This window comes from Sphaeramia orbicularis, chromosome 15 (genome assembly GCF_902148855.1).
Source record: "Sphaeramia orbicularis chromosome 15, fSphaOr1.1, whole genome shotgun sequence".
NCBI lineage: Eukaryota > Metazoa > Chordata > Actinopteri > Kurtiformes > Apogonidae > Sphaeramia > Sphaeramia orbicularis.
This window is the reverse complement of record NC_043971.1, coordinates 25896628-25921863: the sequence shown is the minus strand read 5'-3', so window position 1 is coordinate 25921863 and position 25236 is coordinate 25896628. Positions and strand designations below refer to the sequence as shown.

Sequence of the window (25236 nt, the reverse complement as noted above, 5' to 3'; positions counted from 1 at the left end):
GCTCTACATACAAAATTGAATTGAATAGAATAGTGTTCCTCATGCAAAGTAAGTTCCACCAGAACAACTTATCTCCACACTATTTTGCAAAGCATCACCCAAGATGAGTGTGGTTCATTTAGAAAACTCTCCAAACAACCCAGAGAGATTTTACCGCTACTCCAGTGTGAAAGTGGACGAGGACCTGTGTCCAAAACTGGCACAGCACTAATACAGTGTGAGGTTAGATCTGCCCATGTGGGACTGGGTTAATGGAAACAGTCATTACAGTTCACTGACATCATGGCCACACAATCAACACAAACGTCCGGTAAGGATACAGATATATACACATCTCATACACTAATCAGCCATAACAGTCTGACCAATGACAGGGAAAGTGGTAATAATATTGATTTTATTTTATTTTATTTTTTTTGCGATGTAAACGGTCAGTAGGTGGGAGCAAGTGAACATGTAGACATTGAAGTTGATATGTTAAGAACAGCAGAATGGGATGGAAAGTAAGGATGTGAGCAACTTTGACAAAGGAGAAATTGTGATGAATAACTGGGTCAGAAAGTCTCCAGATCTTGTTAATTCCCAATGTAAAGAGGTTCATTTCTACCAAAAGTGATCTAAAGAACACTAACCACGTCACCAGTGAAAGGTGACATTGATCAATATTATTACCACTGCTCCTATTAGTGACCAGAATGTTGTGGCTGATTGGTGTATTTGGAATGTTTAATATACACATACATTTCTTCAAATGTCCCATATTGTTCCTTTAATCTGTAAAATGTATTGCACATTAAAATAATAATAATAATGGATTAGATTTCTATAGTGCTTTTCAAGGCACTTTACATTATTGATCCATTATTCATTCACTCTCACATTCACACTCAGTGGTGGCACTGTAAGTAATCAAATTATGATAAGTGATCTAAGTACTAACTAAAATGCTTTCTAAACTGAGGAAGGAATGACATTTTGTATTTAAAATAAATTATTATGTTGCTCCTCTAGATGATGCAGATGTAATTTTTATTATTACTGTGAATAAATTCAAATTAACAGGCTACAGAAATAACATAATTACAAAAATGACTTACTATTACGGAGCTTTTGCACATCTACAACAAATATAGGCAATGATACCAAAAATAATAATAAACTTTTTAGAATTGCAAATGGTGGAAATAGAGCATAATTTGGTTTATGATCCATGCCAATGTCATAGTTCTGCAGACATTTAATTAATTTCAAAAATGTAGGATGTCACACTGACCAGCAGGGGGAGATACAAGACCGTTTTATTCTGAAATGTGTTAATTCTTTGTCCAGGCCTGACTCTGAAAACAATGCTGGCAACTGTTTAGGGCAGGAAAAAAGATCTGGCAGCACTCAGCAAAGACAAGTGGCTAATCATCTAACTTCTCCGCATTTTAGAAGATCAGTAGGTGTTAAAGAGCTCAATGTGCAAACGAGATAAGGTCAAAAAGCAAAAAGAAAAGAAGTGTGCTGGGGAAATCCTCTTAAAAATATGAAAATGTGTGTAGGGAGAAAACAGATTAATCAATAACTTTATACATCTTTTTATTACTGTTCCTTTGATAGCTCTTTAGAAATGCTCCTGATCACATTTTCCATGAAAAAGCAAAAAGTAAAAATAAATAGTAATAGTAATAATAGTAATAAAATACTTGTATGTATCCCAACTCATTTCATTTAAACCTGTATTTTGTGCATTTTGCAGACTTTAAAGTATCCAGCCTCACTTAGTTATGTTAAATGTACTATGCTAATGGACTTAAAAGTTTTACCTTCAGGCACAAAGGTCCGGAATTGCAATGAAGGATCAATGGAAGCGACAAAAGGAGGTCGAATTATCAAGGGCCCCCAACAGTTTGCAGCCATTGTGGGCCCTCCACCAAAATGTAGACCGACGTCACCGCTTCCGCCCTGTGGATCCCCCCCCCCTTCCCCTCCTTCTCCTCCTCCCCTCCCCCTTTCTCTCTCTCTCTCTCGCTCTCTCTGTCTCTCCCTCTCCCTCCCTCCTCCCTCCCCCGGCGTCGTTGGAGCTGATCGGCTGCCTGCAATCCAACATGGAGTAGAGAGAGATGGGGCTCTAGCGGGGCCACCCCTCGGTAACAGCAGCGACAACGCGCTTTTTACGCACAACTGGAACCGGAGTCGTCGGTGAAAACATGCGCCTTAGGACTTAAAAACGAAGCGTGTGTGCCTTTGTGTGTCCGTGTGTGTGCTTGTGCGTGCGTGTGTGTGTGTGTTTGGGAAGGAGGAGGAGGTGGTGGTGGAGGAGGAGAAGGAGGAGGAGGGGGGCAGCAGAGGAGAGGAGAAGCGCTGGATTAGGCTACTAAATTGTCTGTGTAGGCTACGTTACCAGCTGGAAGACGATGGGGTATTAAAGTTAGGAAAGAGGCATTTGTGATCCAAAGGCAAGTGGGTGGCTCTGGGAGGGAAAGTGTCGAAAGAAGACGGAGACACAGCCAGTCGAAGGCAGCGCACAGAGCCGACACTCGCACAAAGGCGCAGGAGGGATTTATGCGGAATTGGAGACAGAATCGGAGCAGCCGCGGTGAAAGAATGACGAGCGAAAAGTATGCAACCGCCGTGGTCCAATACCTGAGGTGAAACGAGAAAATGATAGAAGAAACACACCCAAACGAGTAAGTACACACTTAAAAGATGTGCGTCTTTTCTCGCTTTTCCTCCTGCCAGTGTTGCTGCTACAAGTTGGAGATGATTAGAGCAACTTGGTGGAATGTGCAATGTTCAACTCCACGGCTCAAGCTTTCGTTGTATCTAATGCATTTTTATTGGATTCACTCGGTCCTGTTTTCTTGCTTGAGCCGCTGCTGTGAAGCAATGCATTGACATTGGTGTAGGAAAGGGGTTTTAGGGCCCCCACCTCGGTACAGACTAGTCTTGAGAAGGCAAGAGAGAGAAAGGAGAGGAGTAGGAGGAGGAGGAGGGGAATAAGCGTGGGTGGATCGGAAACATTTTCTGAAAGGATCTGAAGCGAGAGAGCAGGCCCTGTTGCAGCGTAACTTAAAACTCACACACGCCCCGAAGTTACACCTTTTCTAAACACACAATGAGGCGCTGCGAGATCCCCAAACTGTTATGTGCGCGTTGTTTGGTGTAAAATCCAAACCAGATCGCCTCTACGGAGCCAATTTCGCCTCGTTTATTTGGCCACATCTGTGTGTTTGCTTCCAACCGAAGGGGGAAGTCTCACAGGATATGAGATATCCGATATGCCCCATCCGCCATCTCTTTCTCAATCGCCCTCATTTGCATAGCCTACCGCGCTCCATTCATAAAAAATACCGATTGTAAGCGATGAGTTGCCCTGAAAAAAATACGGGTCTTTCCCTTCGACTGGAGCCTAGTAGACTATATTAAGCCGACGCAGGCTGTGCGTGTCTGTCTGATCGTGCTGTTGCGTCTTGCGAAATGTATATAGGCCCACAGACCTGTTTATATGGCTCCAATAAGCCTGTATGGACGCCCTTGGATCTTAAAATGAACCTTGTGCGGTGTGAAATGTAGGCTATTTTCTCATAATGCTGAGCAGGTGACGGGGCGCTTTTAGCTCCTAGTTAAAATAAACGGGATTACGCCATCTGAGCTTTACACATAGGAATATTTTAAGCTAATGGTTTCCAGTGCAATAACTGCATAGGTAGGCCTGCGTATATATGGCTCTTTGGTGTCTTATTAATAGCTCAGATCAATAGGCTGTGCAGACATATGAGGAGCCGTGCCAGAACCGGACTGGTTCAGTTATCGGCTGTCACTTTGTTGCCTCTGTACGAGTCCATTAGCCCAGATCGACGACTTGTGCCTTGTCTTCGGGAGGAATGCCTGCCTTGCAGATCTGTCGGCGGGGGTGGAAGGGCGAAGGGCACCGGACGGGATGTTTGCGCTGCGGCGGCGTGACGCCGGCTCATTCATAAAAGCCTCTAACCTTCAGCGGGTCCCATTCATGCCTGTTGACCGTACTTGGCTCTGCGAGCGCACAGACACGAGGAAGTGTGTGTCCGACGGAAAACACACCGGACTGGAACTTCAATTCATGCTCCTCAAGTCTGTGCGTCTCACCCTATTTTTATTGGCTTGTTCTGAGCCGTAAATATTTGATAAACCTGAAATAATGTCCTTTACTTCCGGGTAGCGTTTCTATGGAGATGGCGTGTATTTTTTTTCTTATGAATGGCGTGAGGATCACAGGGCCACGCCCACAAAATACTCAGAGAACTTTCAGTTTAACAAGGCAACAAACCTGCTGTGTGTGTTTACACGATGGTGAAGCTGTTTCGGACTTGTCGAACAAGCCCATGATCACGAAAATTATGAGGAAGTCACCACTTAAACCTATTTGCTGCAGTGATCTTTGTTCACTATAATCTTTAAGCATATATAAGGCAGTGGTTATTTTATGTGTGTTTGTGTGTGTATGTATATATATATATATATGTGTGTGTGTGTGTGTGTGTGTGTGTATGTATGTATGTATGTATATATATACATATACATATATACATATATATATATATATATATATATATATATATATATATATATATATATATATATAATATCTTCATTGCATAGACCAGGGATGTTAAATAAATTTTGGTTCAGGGCCACATACACACCAATTTCATGTCAAATGGTAATAGCGTAATAACCAATAAATAATGTGATTTAGTGATTTATTCCAAATATGCAATGAAATTTAACATGCATGAACAAGCAAAACATAAATAATAATACAATAGTCAAGGCAATCTTAGATGGAAGAACAGCACAATAGTTTCATTTACATGCTGAAAAGAGTTGGGAAGAAGTGCAACTTAATGTCAATTCAACGAGTGAAAAAAGTAACATTACATTATAAAATGTTTACACTATTCTTCCAAAAAAGTGATTAACATGAACAACCTGAAAGAAGAATAAGTGCAATTTTACCAATGTTATGCCTCATCTTATAATTTACACATGTGCATTACAATTTACGTATCACAGCGGCTCTACAAAGGCACAAAACATTTAGTAACAGGCAGAATATTGTTAACATTCCACTTACTTCTCATTAGACATTTCAGGTGGTTCATATCTGCTTAGGTTAATCACATTTTTTTATGAAAGGATACTTTGTAAAAGTCAACTTTTTCAGTGTAATTTTTGTATTTCACAAATTCAATCTATGGGTCAGATTGGAGCCTTTGGTGGGCTGGTTTTGTCCCACTGGCCGTATGTTTGACACCCCTGGCATAGATTATGTCTAAAACATCCTTTTGCAGTGCATCTCCAACTGTTACATGGAATCAGTATGTTCAGTGGTAGCTACAGCCACAGCAGTTGTATCCATATCTCTGTATTAATGTATTGCACACAACTGCTTGTGCTGTTCTTTTTATCAGAGGTCAAAAGTATTTAATACTGCTTAACAGAAGAATGTTTTAATGTAAATATGGATTTCTGTCACGTCAAGAAGACAAAAGGCATAGATGATGGTAAATTATGGCACTTTACTTTGACATATCCTGTTGTAAAGTCTTTTTTTTTATTTATAGATATAATTATTCGTTAAAATTTGCATCATAACCTTATGGGACAGGGTGGCCCCATGCAAAACTTTTTGTTGTTGACAGTATCCACCTGTGTAGTTTCGTATGGAAAACTAAGCAGTATCAGAAACAGGGAAATAAAAGGCACACCTAGCAACTGTAGTTTTTATTCTGAGGGTGTTGTCTGTGTCATAGGTTATTAAAGGGGATTGAAGGTCTATGTACATTTTATTTGCTTATATTGTGGCAAATGAGTCACTTGCACATTTTAATGCCTTGTGCTCACTAGGCATCAGGTGTGATGTTTGCTGTCAGCGCTCAGTATGCGATTACTTATGCACGTTTTGCTGTTCAGGCCTCTTGGTTCACTATATCTTCTAAACTCACCATCATTTGCTCAGTTTGAAGGATTCTCCCCTTGGCTTTGTCTTTCCAAAGACGTTTATTACTTTCTATAGAGGTGTAATATTTCTCTTTTGCACCCTGTAGAGTCACAACAAAAGCAGAGGATGTATTGATCTGCTGTGCTGTGCTGCAGGGTCAGTATGTGCATAGTCAGTATCGGACAGGATATGCCCAGTGACATTCAGTTAAGGTCAACGTAGCAACGAAACACAATCCATCCCTGAACAAAAAGCATTCATCAACCAGCAGCAACAGCAGTGAGGCGTTAGCACGTCTGTATGTTCCCACAGTGGGATCATTCTGTTCCTCACATTTTTAATTTTCTACATTAGTAGTACTGATCTTTAGGTGATATATCTGCCATTATATCCTTAATAAGCTTGACTGCTGTTGAATTTCAGTGCACTAAATAGAGGAATAACCAAATACAACTGCAATAACTAATTGATGGGTTGTTGAGTATTACATTAGCTAACAACTACTTGATCATCCTTGTGTGGTTTAGGTTATGTTCTTTAGAAAAATAGTTTCTTAAATGTGACATATTTTCTGGTTTCTTTCCTCTTCTGTGACAGTAAAGTGAAAATCCTCTGGTTTTGGACCAACATTTGAGTTCATTAGCTTGACCTCTTGTTTGGCCATTTAATTGACCACACAATTAATCAAGAAAATGATCAACGGGTCTGAATTATTAATTGTGGCCTTAATTCTCTGTTGCATCTTATGTTTAGCATCACATACTTATATTTTACCTCAATGCAAAGGAATATTTGACAGTAGATCCTTCATACTTTTATAATAATTGTGCTGAAAATTTGTAACTTTTTTTTTCCTCAATAGACAAACCTGGATATTTTTCTAAATTTTGTGCAAGATATAGATTCAATGTGTAGTTTGACAGATTAATGTGTGCTTTTCTTGTCAGAAAACAGTGGGATTTGTCACCTGACAACATGTGTTGTATCTGTTTTACATGCTGCTCCATGGTGGTGCCTCTGCCAGTTCACTTCTCTGCATATGGTTACTGAACATCTGTAGCCTGATGAATCTGAGGCACCTCTCTGAAACCCGGTGTTTCCTGTTTATGCTGTTGTCTTGCTAAAACATTTTCTTCAGTCAGATTTTATTGCCCCAGCTGCTGTCTTGAGTTGATGTTTGTGTCTGTGGTTTATTTGCATATTGAAAGAGCACTTAAATATAACGATCGAACTGTGGCTGCATACAGGAAACAGATAATTTAAAAAAACAGGAAAAACATGAGAAGAATGACTGCTATGTAACACTAGAAGGAGAAACATTAGACAGTGAGATACACAGGCTGAGCATGTTTAAGGCCTGATACGATCTTTAAATGGCAACAAACAACTGGCATCACATATGATGCTAATAACATACACTTCACACACACGACTATCAGTGCATACTCACACTCCATGTCCACATTTGAACTTCCTTCTGTTCACCACCCTGTTCATACCCGTGGCACTTTCTCTCTCCTCATCTCTCTCTATCTGTGTACTCCCTCTGCACACACACAGACACACACATCATGTGGAACAGTGTTTCCTGTGTTTTACAGAGCAGCTCATCACTGGTTGCTATCCGGAGTCTTTATATAATGGCCCGCGCTGTTTATATCTGGACACCAAACAATGGCCCCAGATTGTTTGCTTGTTTTTTTACTAATCTCTGCTCATCAGCTGACTGGATGACCAAGATTATAATAGCTGGAGTTTTCGTTGACTTTGCTGCATGTTTTTCCATGTCACACAAAGTATAAAACAACCCACCGAGCTGGTCATTACAAGTCAGATTCTTCTCAGTTCGTCAGGGAACGAACTCGGTGAACTGGGTAATTGTCGTGAATCAACACACCTACATAAGCACACATTGTGTGAGCATGTAATAATGAAAGCCAACACTACTGTACTCCATGTTCTGTGCTTATTAAGAGTTTATGTTCTTTCTGACCTGTCAGGCAAGTCTTAAATATATTTTAATAGTTCTGTTTCATTCTGCCAATGCCAGTTTTCTACATATGAGAATTTAAAAAAAAAAAAAAAAAAAGAAAATTATTGTTTTGTTGGAGGAATTGCAATTTTGTGAAGAACAGGCTAGCACTAAAACTCTTTAAAGCCAGATTAAATATCCCACCTGAGATACACTTAAGGTCCAAAATAGCTTTTGTACTTTCCTACAGTTCCACTTGAGACGGATCATAGAAGTTGTACCTTTTCACATCACATAAATGACTGAAGTTCCAGCATAAGTCATAACAAAGATAGGCTGTTGAAAACACAATAGCACCAATAAGCGTTGCCACCCATGGTGTGTATTGTTAAATAGGTACACATAGGGAAGCTCTAAGAAAACAGACTTCTTGGTATTCATTATGCAAATCATTTTCTGTTGCCTGTCTGCCTCAGATCTGAACCACAGGTCATGAGATTGCACAGTAATATCTGACATCTGACAGTAATGTAAATGGAGTTAACCTGATCAAGCACACCCAGGTTAACTGTGCAGATGCCAGTCACAGATGCAAAGAGTATTTTCAAGTCTATCATTACGTAAATTTGACCTAAAGTGGTAAGCCTAGTACTGTATAAGAGGATATGAGGTATTATAAAGGGTCTTGGGTGGCTTTTTAGTTGCCTTTAAGAGGTTTAGAACCAATCAGCTTATTTTTAGGCTGTTCATATTCCACACTGAAAGAAATGTGGGGCTTAACTGAAACAAAATACACATTTAGCTCATTATTATTTCACTTTAATCACACAGTTAAGAGGGCAACAATTGAACACTTCCTGTTTGGATGTGACATGAGGCAACTGTGAACGTGTGAGATTAATTGCCACAAATAGGTCTTAAATCGCTCTGTGATTGGTTATTTTGGTATGGGATGTTATCTGTTCGCAGTCCTCTACACATTATTGACCTTCTGTTATGTCAACTGACACACTTGCACACACAAACGGCCTGTGTCTTGTGCTGTGGACATGTGAGCGTTCCATGTAACTGCTGCTGATTGACACAGAGTTGATCAAACTTCCCCTCTGGAGCGTGGAGCTTCAATAGTCCTGAATGAACTCATTTCACCTCAGCGCACTCACTTGCTTGCAGACGAATGAATGAAGTTTTTTTTAGCTGACAGACTGAACTACAATCTAAATCAAGGAATAGAGCTCACCACATTTTCTAAAATCTAGTAAGGCTTAAAAAAGCACTCCATGTGTTCTATTTGTGTAACTATTAAACTAGTATTATAGAGAGTACAAATAAAATTATTAGATTTTTCATATCCTTAATTTTACCTGCAAGTGTGCAAGTCATTTTAGTGATAACTTCATTTTCTGAAACTTTGTACTTATTATAAACTCACTTCTCCTTTATGTACTGCTTTGTCATTGCACACAGAAGTATTATATTTACAACTATGATAACCAGAACATCCTCATATTTTAGGACACTTTTTTTATGGATGCTTTTGCATTGCCACTTGATAATAATATGTGAAATATTGTGTTGTTCCATGGGTGCTCGCTGCAGACCGGTGATGTGTGGTTCTCCGCAGAGTTCAGGACATGTGCGGGGGTGTGCGTCTCTGTTGATCAAGCAGAGGCGTGTCCAGTCACTTCTTATCAGAGGAAGTATAGTCACCCTTATCACACATGACTGCCCTCACTGGCCCTTTTATCTGTCACACATGAGCTGGATTCCAGACCTGATAACTGACCTACCTCCCAGCCCCCTTTACTGTTTTATTGCAATAGGATCCAGCAGCTCGCTTTACTTACAGTGTGTCCTCAAAGTGTGTGTCAGTATATTTCACTGTAGACAGGATGTGGCTAAATCAACAAATGTTTCAAACATATGGAATGTAAGCGTTCATTTACAGTGTGCTGATCTAGCTACAGGTGTGAACTCCACCCACGTCCCACTTCCTCAAAGTAACAGGCCTGTTTTGTAGGTGTAAACCAAAAATCGAAAAGTAGCCTATATCAGGCATTATAGGTGCAAACATGATCTGTTAATGGGGTTAAATGTATTATTGATATTTCAAACTCTCAATAACAGAGAGTAGTCGCATACCACAACATACATACAATGACCAAAACCACCAAGGAATCAACGTACACAGACTGTATCACGCACTGAATAAAGTATAAAACTCATTGTTTACATACAGTCACAGAAAAAATTTGTAGACCACCCTTGTTTTCTTCAATTTCTTGTTCATTTTAATGTCTGGTACAACTAAAGGTACATTTGTTTGGACAAATATAATGATAACAACAAAAATAGCTCATAAGAGTTTAATTTCAGAGCAGATATCTGGCCGTTTTCCATGTTTTCTTGATAATAGCCAAAATCACTTCAGTTCTTACATCAATAGCTATGGCATTGTACTGACAAAAACAGTGCTTTTAGGCATTTCGTGTTTCTTTTCTGTCTGTTTTAGTCACATGATACACACAGGAGTTAGTACTTGATTGTATAACCACTGTTTTTGATGACTTTTGATGGTCTAATAATTTTTTCCACGACTATACTAAATTATAGTATCATTAATTTTTCGCTTTCATACAAAAACTCACAGTTGTTCAATATAATGCTGTGTCTTATAATCTTCACTTGTTGCATCAGCCAATAGTTTACATCATTGCTCTGTTAAGTTTAGTTTTTGTTTTTGGTCAGAAAACAACAGCAGTGTAACCACCAATCACCTCAGGTTTCTGTTATTTTCTAAATCTGCACTAAAGATCTGTTTGGAATCATCCAGTCAAGGTCAGAACTGTCACATTTTAGTCTGAACTGTGGATCAACAAACACTGAACCTTCATAAGCCTCATAAACTCACCTTTGTAGAAGAAATGCTGCGATTTGAGGATTGTACGTGATTCATTTCATTTAGAGCTGTGTCCAGTGGTGAAAATGACAACAGTACGTCTAGCTTGTATCACTTTGTCACTTTCTTTGACTATAACAATTGTTTCTTATCACTTCTCATCACTGTCTAATGCTTTGGTCAAAGCCCTGTGGTGTTAGTTTTCTTGACCATAGGAAACCGACAGTGACTCACTACTCCCTCTAGTGGTCACATATATATATGTGGGACCGTTGGTATGAATATATGCCATCTATCAACCAACACATTGGTATCTATGGCAGCATTTTTTAAGTGACTTACTCTAATGTTAATATCAAGTAACATCACAGAAGAACAGTAAATTATATCACCAGAGAAAACCATTTAAGTTACTTTATAGGCTCTTATTATCAGAATTGTTGCAGATTGTGTGTTTGTTGTATGAAACAAAGACCTCAGTGAGAAGTTTATAAAGTACCGTTTTATGGTGTGAGTAAACATCGATTGGTTTAATTCTACTTTAGCTGTCTGCTTATATACTGAGAAGACTGGAGAATGTTTCATTTGTTTAGCACCAGCTATTGCCTGTGACCGCTGAAAGGATTAATTAGTAAAACTGGTAAATGGTAACCATGGCAACAAGCATTGTCTTTGATAAATAGCCAGTATTGTAAACACAGAGGTAATGCACATAAGATGCAGAGCATATAACCACGTATGTTTTGCATCATTTTTGTTAAAAGCATTAAATGTTATGTGCACAAGTGGCGTTAAATATTTTGCTGTGAGTAATTGTCGAGCTGCAGTGACTGTGTATGTTGAGTGGTGCCCACGCCGATTAGACCAATAGTGAGTCATGATTGGAGGAAGTCAGCAGGCAGTAAATTAGACACTTTGATTAAAGACATAAAACACGCTCACACACACAAGACACTGATCATGTGCAGGCCGACGTGCACAGCGTAGGATCCTGATAATCGCTGTTCCCAGCGTTTGACTGGTCACTGTGAGGTAGCAGCGAGACACACCCTGTACCTTTGACCTGATGGTGACGACGCATACTCACTCAAACAATGAGATACATGAATCACCTACTCATTTCTTATCGCTGGGGTGTTGACGCGCCACCTATCTTTCATATAAACCAAGTTATTACTCAACTTTTGATGTAACCCCTTAATCGCATTCTGCGTCAAGGGAGTGTGGAATTTCTGATCTGATGTTTTCCACATTGTATTTTCATTTTCATATTGTTTTTATCTGATAGCCAATAAAACTAATTATACAGCACCATCTGAAGCAGATAGCCAACACTGATGTTATTTTTATGTTTGTTTTTGTTGTCACCCCTCCCGCCATCATTGCAAAAATAACTGAACTCTTTTAAAGTGTGCAATGAGGAAAAATTTACTAATTTGTCAACCTCAAATGCAACACAACAGAAATGTCAGTCAACAATATCAGACAGTACAATGTTGGATGTTATAACTTTACTGTCCCTCCAGTTCAGTGTGAAATGAGACAGAACAGAATTTCTTTATTTTATGTGACAATCAGATTCGAGGTATCTCAATGATATTTTGGGTTACTGCTACACTAAAATTTGAAATCAAGATTTTCATTTTACTGCAAATGTATATATAAATTTTCTTGATCACGAATAGGTAGCACAAGTCTTAAACACCATATCAGCTGAGCTCTAAAGCAAACGTGGTGCAGAACAAAATGGGGTCTCTGAGCCAAACTTAACCACATTTCCTCAAAGTGGGTGTCACAGTCCCTTTTCAGCATCTGTACCTCGTGCAACATTCGTGTGGCCAGAATTAGATTCATAGTTCCTGTGTGTGTGTCAGAATATGTGGTCACTCCCAAGTGTATTAAAGTAGCACATTGCTGCTGGTTGTGGCTGTCTGTGTGTCTCAACCACAGATTACAGGGCCTGTCGGTGGACTGGGCTCTAAACACGGGTCACAAGACAGCCCAAAATGTGACAAGTTCATCTCAGGGAGCTGGGAGCATGTATCATGTATCTAAAAGCACATGTTCTTATATAGCACAGAATTTGGTCTTGTTTCTGTATGTGTTTGGGTTGTGTGGTTGCATCTGTGAATGTGTGTGTTGTACATGTGTTTGAGGAATTAAAGTGATGCAAATCAAAAGGAGCACAAATATGTAAACAAATATTTGACATTGAGTTGTCCTACTAGAAATAATGTCATTCAGCAAATTAAAGCTGAAATTTAAAATTTTAAAATTAAAATGTAATTTAAAGAACCAAAAAGTCAAAAGTACTTGATTGTCACAAAACAAAAATAGCATAGCACCTGCAGAAACAAAGCTAGAAACTGACCTTAAAAGAAGTAGCAACATCCACTAAATAATCTGGGATGGATTGATAGATGAGTTTGTTGCATGTCATATACTGAAGGATGTGTTTCTTTGCATGTGAGTAAAGCCAGGTTTTTATTTCAGTCAATCTTTGTGACTTTATCCCCTAGATCCAATAGAGTTTAACAGAAAGGCAGACGGACACAAAGTAACTTTGCTCTTCTATTATCTAAAAGGCCTCAGCCACACAGATGATTTTCCATGATTTACATGTTCTGTTTTTTTTAGATTTAACTTCCAGTTTCAATTGGGTCTAAAACCTTATAACCAAATTGCTTTCCACATCATGCGTGGTTGGAAACTTAAGAACGCATCAACATTTCTAGTTTGCAGATTTATTTTTACCCTACTTTAATTTGCTACTTATAAAATAGGTTTTCCGAGAGACAACCTTAATGATTATTCACCTCCACCCATTGTGGTTTAACACAGCTAATAAAATATGCACATACTGTATCAGTAAAACCCAGTGTATTAAAATAACATGTTTAGACAGAATTTTTAATAAGAGGTGAGAATATTGCCATTAGGTCAGAGTTGATTTCCAGCCAGTTTATTCACAAACATATACCATAAGTAAATAGCATTAAAATATTAAGTTAGTAGTGTTAACATCAACAACCCACAAAGCTAACTAGAAATCCAAAACTGAACTCAAACCTTCAGTTATTTTCAGAGATATTTTGATTTATCAGTTATTAAATGGTTAAACATGTAAATTAAAATATGATAGACATGGTACATTTTCATTAAAAGTCTAGTGTTAAATATCTGCACATTACTTAAAAAAAGATAACACTAATCCATCAGCACCTCCTTAACACTAATATCTGAATGGAAAAGTCTAATTTGATGAAGTGCAGTGAAATGCAGCATTTATTTAAAGTGTGTCTGTGTGCACAAAAACACAGACCTTGTGGGTGAATCTGTGGTTGTTTCTCTTTGCAGGTTGTTTGTCTGCCATCCTCCAATCAGTCAGTCTGTCATTCAGTCAGTTTTATGAATGTGTGTGGGTGGGAGCCGGTGAACCAGTTTAGCCACCTGTATGTGTTTGTGTGTACGTGTGTGTGTGTGTGTGTGTGTGTGTGTGTACGTCAAATCCCAGGGACTGTCTGTAAGCTAATTATATAACAACACCTCTCTCATTCACTCCTACACTCCCTTTCTTTTTCCCTCCCTCCCTCCCTTCCTCTGTGTCTCTGTCTTTCTCTCTATTCCTCTCCGGTCCATATACACATAACACACAGTCTCACCAAACAGACAAACAAACACACACAGCGCTGATGGAGTACACAGAGGTACATCCTGTTATTGTCAGATCATTCATGTGGATTGGGCTCATTGTGTCCCAGTGAGGGTGGTGGCTGTCATGCTTACTGCTTGAGAATGTCTTGTATTTTACCCTTCAGCCTCCGTTGTATTGTCTAATGTTCTGAGCCTTGAAGACTCCGGTCTCTTCAGTGGGAGTTTTTGTCATCGCTTCCTCAGAACTGTTAGTAAAGTCAATGTTAATCACACAAAGATGAACCGACATGTTACAGAACTAATCCTTTGAATGCAGGTTTCCCTTAGTAGTTTTATTTTTTAGTTATCTGGTGATTATTTTTTCTGTTAGAATGATAATTGTCAAAATAAAGCTTATTTTGACAATCCAGATCTCCACATTCTGCTAAATCTGATAAAATAGAGGCTGAAACTGGGAAACACCTTTGATTTCAGCCTCAGATTTCAGATTTAAGCACATTATTAACTCACAACTGCAAAGACAACCTACCAGCAGACTTCAGTTTGTCAGTGCTACCTTCTACTGATTGCTACTGAAGCAAAAGAGCCTGATTCAGATTGCCTATTTGTGCAGTTTCTGTATATCTGTGATGACTAGTGTGATGCACATGCTTTTTTTTTTAACTTGATGAACGCAAAATTGACCCAAAAAAATTAAAATTCATATTTCCTAAACATTTTGTTGGGTTAGTGATTGATTTATAGCTTTAAGGTGTTCATATACTTAATTAATGGAGGCCAAAGAGCATGTATCAGAGAGCTATATCTACATTGCCATTTTATGCGTCTTATGTGTATGTGCATGTTGACTTGTCCTGGTGAAACACCTCCCACCCCTGCACAGCAAGGACCAGGCGAAGTCGTGGCTCGAGACGCCCTCAAACATTCTGTCATGGTGTGAATCCAGCTCTATAATAAATTGCTCTGGCATTAACTAATCAAGAGACTCTTTTGCAGTTCAGAAAAATGTTCAGATTTACGGTTGTTATGTAAATGGTAAAGTAGTTATTTGGAGGTGAAGTGTATTAAAGAGCCACATTCAAGGCCCATCTTTTCTGTGTTTATGGGTTTTTTGCAGGTCTTGTGTGTGTAATACTCGTAGTTGATTGTATTGATACTGAAATGATCATGCATTTATTTAGAGAGTGTCATCTCTGAACAGTTAAAGGTGTGTATAGAGGTTTTGCTGCAGTTGCTGTCTTGTACTGACATCTAAGCAAACTATAAGGCAATTAGACGGACACGTGTAGAGCGCATACCTGTACATCCACGAAGTTCTGTAGTTCAATGCATCTATGTCACAATGAGAGTAAGAGAAAAACAATTCATCCAGGGCTTTTTAATGATCTACTCCTAAATGCAATGGTTTTGTTTGTGCAGATCCTACCCTTTTACCAGGTTTCATTCATGTCAATACAAATGGGGCCTTTTACAAACTATACATATTATCAGAAGCTGGTGCAGATAACTACTTTAATACTTGAAGTCATCAATGAAAATCACCCCAACCAAGTATGTGTCCAGTTCTATATGTACTGATTGATTTTTTGGATATTTATTGGTTTGACACAGAACTTCAGCTCAAGGATTCATTTTCAGACATGCATAAAGCCTTATCAGTGTCAGAATGTTTGAAGGGAGATGTAGGGATAACATTGACTGCAAAATTTTACTATTAAATCATGTCTTTAAAAATCCACTGAATGATAAACACATGTAAGCAATTTCATTTCCTCCTCAGTGGAAGTGAGAACTGAGATTTTTGGCAACAAGCCAATGATTTTTGACTCATTTTACACAAAGGATATGGACTAATATTGACAGAAACTTCAACTTTTCTTGTCATACTGATCTATTAGTTTACGTCATTCACACACCTCTTTTTGCATGAAGTTAAAAGATTATGGAATTTGATGTAATAAATGAGACACAGAGCCTGTTCTGATAAAGATGCAGGAAGTTGTGAAGCATTTAAGATATGTTGATATCCTCCAGAGTGTTACTGTTTTTACAGCAAAGCAGAACTGCTGATAATGACTGCGTTATAAAGTTATCAGGCCATTATTAGCATTTAGCTGCATTTGTAGTGAAACTAATGTCAGATGATGTAATTTCTCGGTTAACTTTTGAAGCATTAAATACAAAATCCTAAATATAAAGCATTTATCAGTCAGCTCCTGTGATCATTCCAGTAATTATCTCCTGTTGTTTTATTTCTCCAGTGACAGCTACATCGTACGTGTGAAAGCGGTGGTGATGACACGGGACGACTCGAGTGGCGGCTGGTTGGCCCAGGACGGGGGCGCTCTAAGCAGAGTGGGGGTGTGCCGCCTGCTGCCTCCAGAGCTGGCACCCACGCCGGCCACCAGCACCCACAGCAGCTCCCAGTTCCTTATCCACGGCGAACGGCTGCGGGACAAACAGGTAAGAATCACAGAAATGGCTATTGTCGTCAACAAGTGGTTACTTTCTGCAGAAATGCTTGTGGCTAAGTGACTAAAAAAATGTTTCAGTAGTATTCTGTTCAACTGAAGGGCTTGGTTTCTTTAAAATAAGCAGTGCATGAAAATGTGTGACCTGTATTTCAGTGCACGGGTTATTTAACAGTCCAAGTAGTTGTTTGCTGTTGTCAATCAAAGCTGAATATACCAGATCTGATGAAGTAGGGCTGAGGGTTAAATAACAGCTAAGCATGTTTATTCAACGCACATATACTTAGTGATTTCACATTTTAAGAACTGTCTTTGTCTGGTTTACTTTGCTCAAATAAGATGTTAATAAAAATGCAGTTACTGAGTTGTCTACATATGTTCTTCTGACAGGTGATCCTGGACTGTCCGCTGCGGAAGGACCTGGTCTACACCATAGCTACTCCCACATTTCACCACTGGAAAGTGGAAGACCGGAAGTGTGGTCTCTCCTTCCAGAGTCCAGCTGATGCCCGGGCTTTTGACAGGGGAGTTCGGAAAGCCATCGAGGACCTGGCTGAAGGTGGGGAGACGTCACAGAGAAAAATATGCACACATTAATAAGAGAAGTGTTGACACGAATTACGCTATTAATAATGTAAAGATAAATAATGTGGCAAATTGTGTCTAGGTCGAAGTAGTTCCCTTGAGCCATTTTTGGGTACATAAATTAAAGCAGTATTTTTTTTTTTTTTTCATTTACCATTGCATCTGTTCAAACTTGTCATCTATAGTTTATGTTTTGAACCAAACTACATTTTTCCATTTTCTAAACAGCTGGATTTGTGCAAAAGTAAAGAATACTCCTAATTTTTCTGTGCTTTCTTTTCTTCAGGCTCAACAACCTCCTCTACAGCACTCCAGACAGAAGGCGAGCTTGGCGACGACGACGTCTTTACTGTAAGCATGTTTCTTATGTTTGTGCATCAGAATTGGGTTGTGGGTCCCCAGATGAAACTAAAACCAATGACACTGAATGATGGGGCCTCCTCCCTGGTGTTAATGTAAAGGCCTACGTACAAACTAACACTTATAAATCTGGCATAATGACAAGAGACTGACTGTAAAGTAATCTGACTCTTCACACAATGCTCCACATGACTTTTCTCTTTCTGTAATTCACAGTTGAAATTATATTTCATGTTTGGAAGCTAAGTTGTTGAAGAGGTGGATAAAATAAAGTACTGCTGGAAAGCCCTGGAGTAAATCCTGGTTCCAGCACATACTGGTTTGCTATTCAGCCAGAATCCTAAAGGAGTCATCTGCATCCAGCACATATTTTAGGACATCATTTAGGACCCCCTCCCTCTGACCTGCCACAATCCATGATAAGTGTGTGTTTTTGTGTGTCAAGGCCCCTCTATCTTAAGTAAGCATGGAGGACTCCCTCCCCCCACTCGGTAACCTGACACCATGAGCAGCAGGCCAGGTCACAGGGTCACTTCCTGCATCCCACCACCTCCCTCTCTACTGGTAACACCCCCACCCTCCCCCTTGAAAGAGAGAGCAGCGACCAAACTAGCAGCTAGCAGCTGTTTCCCAGCTTAGTGCAGGGCCGGTGATTTACGAGAGGAAGTGCCTCGTGGTTCATCTTTGACTCGGGCTGTCTGTAAGGGCCAAGACTAATAGGTGCTCTGCTGGGAGTGTACAGCCGCCACAGAGACACATACAAACACATGAGGAGGGGGGCGTCGAGCGCTGTCAGAGGGTGGAGCAGACCCTGAAATGGAACATCAGGTCCCCAGTCTTTCAGACACTCTTGCTCTGACAATCCAGGCAAATCTTCAGTTCTGGTTTTGTTTGTTCCTGTTGGTATAAAATTATATACACACTCAAACATTTTATTGTACAGCGTATATTGCTTTTAAAATGTAGGAAAACTGTCACAGTAAAGACACTGTCATATGCATAACAGAACAGTGACATATTTTCAGCATGACTAGTATGAGTCTTTGAAAGTTAACGTAAAAATGATAGTGTTTTCAGAATGTTTTAATATCACAAAACAATGTTCAAGTGTATCAATATTGAGTTAAACTTGCTTGATAAATAACTCTTGAAAAAGTTATTCATCAAGCAAAAGTGCTCAACACCCCTACTCCACATCCTATTAACAACTGCTTTAAATCTGCAGCAGTTTTAGATGGTTTTATCAGACAAGAAAAGTCATTTCAAGTATGAGTCTAAATCTCTGCTTACTGCTTACTGAGTGTTCCTCTCAGCCTGTGTAAATGACCTTTCCTAAAGTTAGCGGCTGCAGGGTTTGCGAGGCAGGCAGTCGTGGACAAGGGGAAATGCTGTGGCAGATTTACAGCCTTGGGGTACAGGAGAGGATAGAGTGGAAGAGGGGGTCTGGGGGAGTGCTGGGATGGACATAACTTCCTAAATTATTCCTCGTTCACCAAACCTAAACTTACCCCAACCCTTCCTCTCTCCCTCCCTTCTGCACAACTCCTCTCTCTGTCTCTATTTTGGCTCATTCACAACTTGAGCAGTCAAAGCTATTGAAGCAATTTTGGGCTTATCCCAGGAGAGCGACACAGGCATGTTGAAGGATGAATCCTCCTGAGCATTGAGTCAGGACATGTTTTGTGTCAAAAAATAACTTGACATGCCCTCTGTCCAGCCTTGGGCTTGAATATATAGAAAGAGGTTGTCCAGAAATAAAAGCTCTGCCCTGGTTCTTCTGTCTGTCCTCCAGCAGAGAGTCTGGTCTGTGTTTTGAATTAGTTGCAGCCGTGGAGGCCAGAGCAGGACTGGCTTAAACCGTATCGGCTCCTCCCCCGGTAATGTCTTCTCCAGGGGGGCGGAGCCTGGAGCGGAGGCAGCGTGTTATGTTATTTTTGGCCGGCTGCTTTGAGGGCTTTGTAAGAAAGCTGGGGGAAATTCTCAGCATGGCGGTATCCATGTGGGGAGCACTGCTCTGGACACAGAGCAGAGATATAATAGGGATAGCTTCAGCAGACAGACAGACAGACACACCAGATCTGGGTCATATAATTTCTGGCAAATAATTCATAGTACTGGTTTTAGCTTCACCATCATTGTAGACATGCAGAATTTTGCAAGTGTTATTAAGAATATTTGAAAATGAACTTTCCTGGTGCTGAATTTCATTTGCATTTAGTAAGATGTGCAGACGTAGTGTAGAAAAATGTGACAGAAAATATCTTGAAAAAGAAAATGTAAAGCAATAAGTGCAGGCATGATTTGAGCATTATGATATTTGGGATGATATTCCATTTTCCAGAAAAAACATTGGAGATTCAGGAAGGTTTGGTATCATCTTTTTAAAATTGTAGAAAATAGTACCCATTTCTTTTCTTTCTGCTAAACTAAAATGGATGCATCATATAGGCCACAGGTGGCGATATAGTCAGCGATACATGTAATAAACAGAGTAGAAGAAGTTGAGCCTCTTTTATCCAGGAAGACGCCAGGGATCTGTCAACTGTTCAGTCATGTGAGTTAAATGCTCACAATGTCAGAACTCTTGTTAAAAAGGTGTTTCCATCTGTCATCATGTGCATTAACTCAAATCAACTGTGGACTAATTCTCATTTTTCAATACTGACATAGGCCAAATGCTTGGTAGATACCTTAAACATAACACATGTGCTATTATATTAAAGTGCAGAATAAGAATCAGACAAATCGTTCCAGTTTCAAATAGTTAAAAACATAAATTCAGCTTCACACACACAAAAACACTTGCAGCTGTTGCCTGTATGTATGTGCTCCATACAGGCTCACACACAACCAGGATGGCATGATGAGGCAGGGTCCTCCCGACCTGTCTGTCAGCTGGTACGCTCTGAGGCCCCCCAGAGGCTGACCCCCAGTCTGCCTCTATGAAATCTTGTCTGTCTGTCTGAGCGTTACATGGCAGCGGCCTGGCTGTCTGCTGTCTGGCCAAGGTTTGAGTTGGAGAAACGCCCTGACAGCTCTTAGCGGAAAAGGGACAGGATACTGTTCGTACACATTCATAACCAAGCAGAACATGAAAATAAAGTAGTGGAAAAGAGGGAAGGGAAGGCGGAATGTGTGGAAAGTGAGACTGAGGGGAGGAGGACAGTTTGTTGGGGGAAAAAGAGAGTGGAGAGGAAGGAGAGAAGACCCAGAGGAGAGGCCAAAAAAGGTGATACTGTGGATACAATATGTGTGCAGAAAACCAGCTTACCACTTCCACTGTTGACTCCCCTTCACAGCCAAGTTTTAACACATGCAGAAGAATGTGGATGAAAGCACCAGTAGATCAAATATTCAATCAAATTATTTATCACATGATATGTTTCAGTCCTGCTTCCACAAGGGGAATCTTAAAAATGGTGTGATAGTTCCTTTTTCCTTCCTCAATTAACTACTGTTTTTTTAATGTTGATAATGTTTTATTTTAAGTTTATAATAAAAGAAAACTGTATTTCTGATATGAACCTCACAGTGATGTGAAATTTAGCAGCACAGCTAGAAAAACATAGCTCACCTTTCCTGTTTTTCCAATCAGAGCTGCACTGACACTTCCTGTTTTTGTTTGTCCAGTCATGGCGTCCTTGTGCACCAGCTATTTGTTTGGTTCATCCAATCAGAACACAGAATTCAACCCGCATCCTGTGTTTGTTTGTCCCCACAGAACACCACAGACAGCTCATCCAACTCCTCCCAGAAGTTGGAGAGCTCTCTGCAGCCGCTCGAGTCCTCACCACTTCCTCAGAGACATAGGTGCATGCTGGGACATCGTCATGACCTCCATGACCCTTACCGCCTCACAGACCACTATTTCCTGGACCAGGTGAGACTAAGAACTGTTGACAAAAGATATCAAGTATAGTCTTTAAAAACAACTAATTCTGGTTTCATTCTGTCTGTCCAGCCTCTGTCTCGGCTGCCTCGTCATGTCACCTTCCAAGAGGATGAAGAAATTGTTCGCATCAACCCCCGGGAGCGCAGCTGGGAGCGAGCCACTGAGCGTCTCCACGGACAGCGCCCCTGGCTCACGGGCTATGAGGACTACCGTCACGCCACTGTGCGTGACAAGTTCATCCAAATGGACGACTCTGAGTCCTACGTTGACTTCGCTAAGACGGAGGCGCAGAAACACGACTACACCTACCCTCTGGCCCCAGCCCTGTCACCCTCAGACTCTGACCCTGCCCTCGGACCCTTGCCTAATAAGGGCCACAGTGGCTCTTATCGCCATGGCTTCTCCTCTGTGGTCTCCACGCAGCCACGCCCGTACCTACCTGGCTCACCTTCCAGCAACGGTGGAAAGGGAAGAAAGTCGGAAGGCATGGAGCGTGCTCAGTGTGAGCACTGCGGTGAGGCCTTTTACCTCTCTGACAACAGGAGAGGTCGGTGCCAGGATGCGCCAGACCCTGTGCGGGCGTGCATTCGGCGGGTCAGCTGCATGTGGCTCGCAGACACAATGCTGTACCACTGCATGTCTGATCCAGAGGGGGACTACTCAGACCCGTGCTCCTGTGACGGGGGTGAGGGCAGCGTCGGGGGTCGGGTCGGCACACGCTGGCTAGCCCTATCCGGTTTGTCGTTGGTGGCACCCTGCCTCTGCCTGTACCCCCCTCTTCATGCTTGTCACAGGGCAGGGCTTGCGTGCGGCTGCTGCGGAGGCCGACACAAGGCGATGAGTTGAGCCACCGCACTTGGAAACCTCTCGGAGGAAAACCTAACCCAACGCAAGCACAGGGAAATGGAAGGACAGGGGAAAACATGGTGGGGACAAGTGGTAATGGCTGCTCGCTCTCTTGCCTTGGTTTCTCTGGGTTTCTCTACAAATTCCAGACACTGAAATAAGCCAAAAAAAAACAGTTGGTGCATTTTCTGAACAGCCTGGGAAGATAAGCTCCCCCTTACGGCAGACAGTTCTCTCAGCTCTTCACATGGCCATTTCATGCTCTGTTTCTAATGAGAGAGCTCTTTTTCAGGGGGCCTTTTTTATAGCTGACCTATATGTCATGTATAACATATGCAGGTACTTTATACTTTGTACACTGACTCGGCGTCAAAGAACTTGAATTTTTTCTTTTTGTTGTTTTTTGTTCTCTCTTTTAATGTATGCGTGGCCATTTTGTTTATATTCTATTCCAATACATGGCCCGCTCAGCTCAACTCCAGCTAGAAGAAAAGTCAGACACTACACCTCTTCATGTGCGTGTGTTGACTGTGTGTGTGTGACTGTGTGTATGCGACTGTGTGGATGGTATATGTGCATGCCTACAATGAGCGCTGAGGCCTTTGTCTGTTCTGCATCTTATGGTAAAGCTCATGTATATAGTCTGCATAGCTCTCCACCAACATCTACTTTGTTCACTGAAAGAAATGTGGTACTCATCTTAATCATCTTCTAATATCCCAAAGATTAATGTTTTTATCCTATTTATTTTCTCTCTGAATTATTCTACCAGCAAAGAGGTGCTGGGTACCAGTTATGATCACTCACTGAATGAGACGGTGCCTCAACTCATGCTATGAATCTCTAGCATCTGTCTCACTGCTCCTGTCATGGTTTTAAACAGTGCCTAAACTATTAGACAAACCAGGAACCAATCCAGTCTTAGAATTCCATTTTCTTGGCATTCTTTACTTGTGTACACACGGTGTACTTCGGCCAATCAGCGTGAGATTTAAAGGCTCTGATTTCCTCCTTTCTTAGCAGAACCTCAGTCTACAGTGATCACTTTCAGGACTGAGCTCAACACAGATAACAATCAGAGATCACAGTAAATCAGTGCCTGTTATGCCTTAAAAAGTGGAGATGAGATGCTCACACTCATGCCTAACTCTCTCTGAAGATGTCTGCTATAACAAACAGTGAGCACAGTGAAGGCTCCAAGCAATCAGCCTCATTACACACTGTCGAAGCTTGTTGTAAACTATTTTTGTAATGAAGACATTCGCATCAAGTGTGTAAAGAAAAAAAAAAAAGAAAAAAAAAAAAAAGGACTCGAGTTGCCTGCGATGTACAATCAGTTTCCCTCTTTAAGTCCCGCCCTTCAGTAGAGCCAACCAATCACATACTGTACTCCGAAAAGACCCTCCTTATGGTGTCCAAACATCCCAAACTGCTTTGACCCACATTGACGTCAGTTTTAAGTATCAAGTCTCCCAAAAACTGTGGTAAAAATAAATATATATATTATTAAGACGTCTCAGGTGTAAAAACTCATCGCTCGTGATTTTCTATCTTCATTTTGGCTGATGGGGAGGTTAGAAAGCAAAAACTAGTCACTCCTTTTTCATTTTTCTTACTTTTTTCTTTTTTTTTTTTTTAACAAGTTACATTTAAAAAAAAAAAAAAACTATAGTTGAAGTTGGCTGCTGTTAAGATGTAGTGAAAGAATAAATAAATAAATTGACTGATTAAAAAAATAAAATAAATGTAGGTATAAAACTTCTGACTTCTTTTCTTTACCAAAAACATTTAATTAGCAGTGATTTACAACATTATAGAATAAATTAAACCAGTTTCAGTTATTTATAAGATTAAGGCCCCATGTCATTTTATATATGCCAATATTTTTTTTTACTGTGAAGTATAAACACAGTCACGCTCAACTCATCTTTTTGTGTTGTTTTGTCTTTTGCCCCTCATGCCAATTTAGGTACATCATCACACCCAAAAGCAGCTGATACTTGACATTAATAGAAAAGTATGTCCCTTCAGAATAATAAAAGGTCTGGCAATGACCCAGTACAGACACTGGAGGAAAAAAAGCCTGTCTTACACATCTGTGTTTAAGTGACACTGCAACCAGTCAATCACATCCTCCCTTTGAAAGCACAACACTAAACCAACGACCGCTTAGGCTCTTTTTGCTTTGTCTGAACCTGGTCGACGAGCGGCGTCAGGGATGTGACTGTGAACACAATAAGCTGGTTAAAAATAAAGACCAACATCTGTAGTGTCCCATTGGAAAAGAACGTGCAAAAAAACAGGTACCATTCTGGATACAAACATCCATCTCAGATTGTTGTGCCAAGGAAATGTCACTTACTGTAGGTGAAGTACAGAATGCCTGAGGATGTCCTTTTTCCTTCCCTGGTTGTGTCTGTTTCATACATCCTGCCTTGTGTACCCGTCTGAACGCCCTTGGTGTGTGTCTCTGTGTGTGTGTGTGTGTGTGTGTGTGTGTGTGTGTGCGTGTGTGTATGCCACATCCCTTTCCCCTCTCCTGATCCTTGATCCAAAGCTACTGGGATCAGCTGAATATGCTATTGCAGACTA

At 40.5% G+C, this 25236-nt stretch overlaps 1 protein-coding gene across 1 annotated transcript; it reads left to right on the top strand.

The window, feature by feature from the left end:
- The first annotated feature begins 2065 nt into the window (after positions 1 to 2065).
- LOC115434434 (sprouty-related, EVH1 domain-containing protein 2-like) lies at positions 2066 to 24944 on the top strand. Its single transcript, XM_030156375.1, has 6 exons — positions 2066 to 2672; positions 16752 to 16953; positions 17352 to 17520; positions 17833 to 17897; positions 21628 to 21786; positions 21868 to 24944. Exons 1-6 carry the CDS (start codon positions 2647 to 2649, stop codon positions 22642 to 22644), a joined length of 1398 nt encoding a protein of 465 aa, XP_030012235.1. The 5' UTR covers positions 2066 to 2646; the 3' UTR covers positions 22645 to 24944.
- The last annotated feature ends 292 nt before the right edge of the window (positions 24945 to 25236 follow it).

Coding starts and splice junctions, on each gene's coding strand:
- LOC115434434 (XM_030156375.1), top strand. CDS start 2,647: ATGATAGAAGAAACACACCCAAACGA. Junction 2,673..16,751: donor GAAGAAACACACCCAAACGA/GTAAGTACACAC, acceptor TTATTTCTCCAG/TGACAGCTACATCGTACGTG. Junction 16,954..17,351: donor AACGGCTGCGGGACAAACAG/GTAAGAATCACA, acceptor TTCTTCTGACAG/GTGATCCTGGACTGTCCGCT.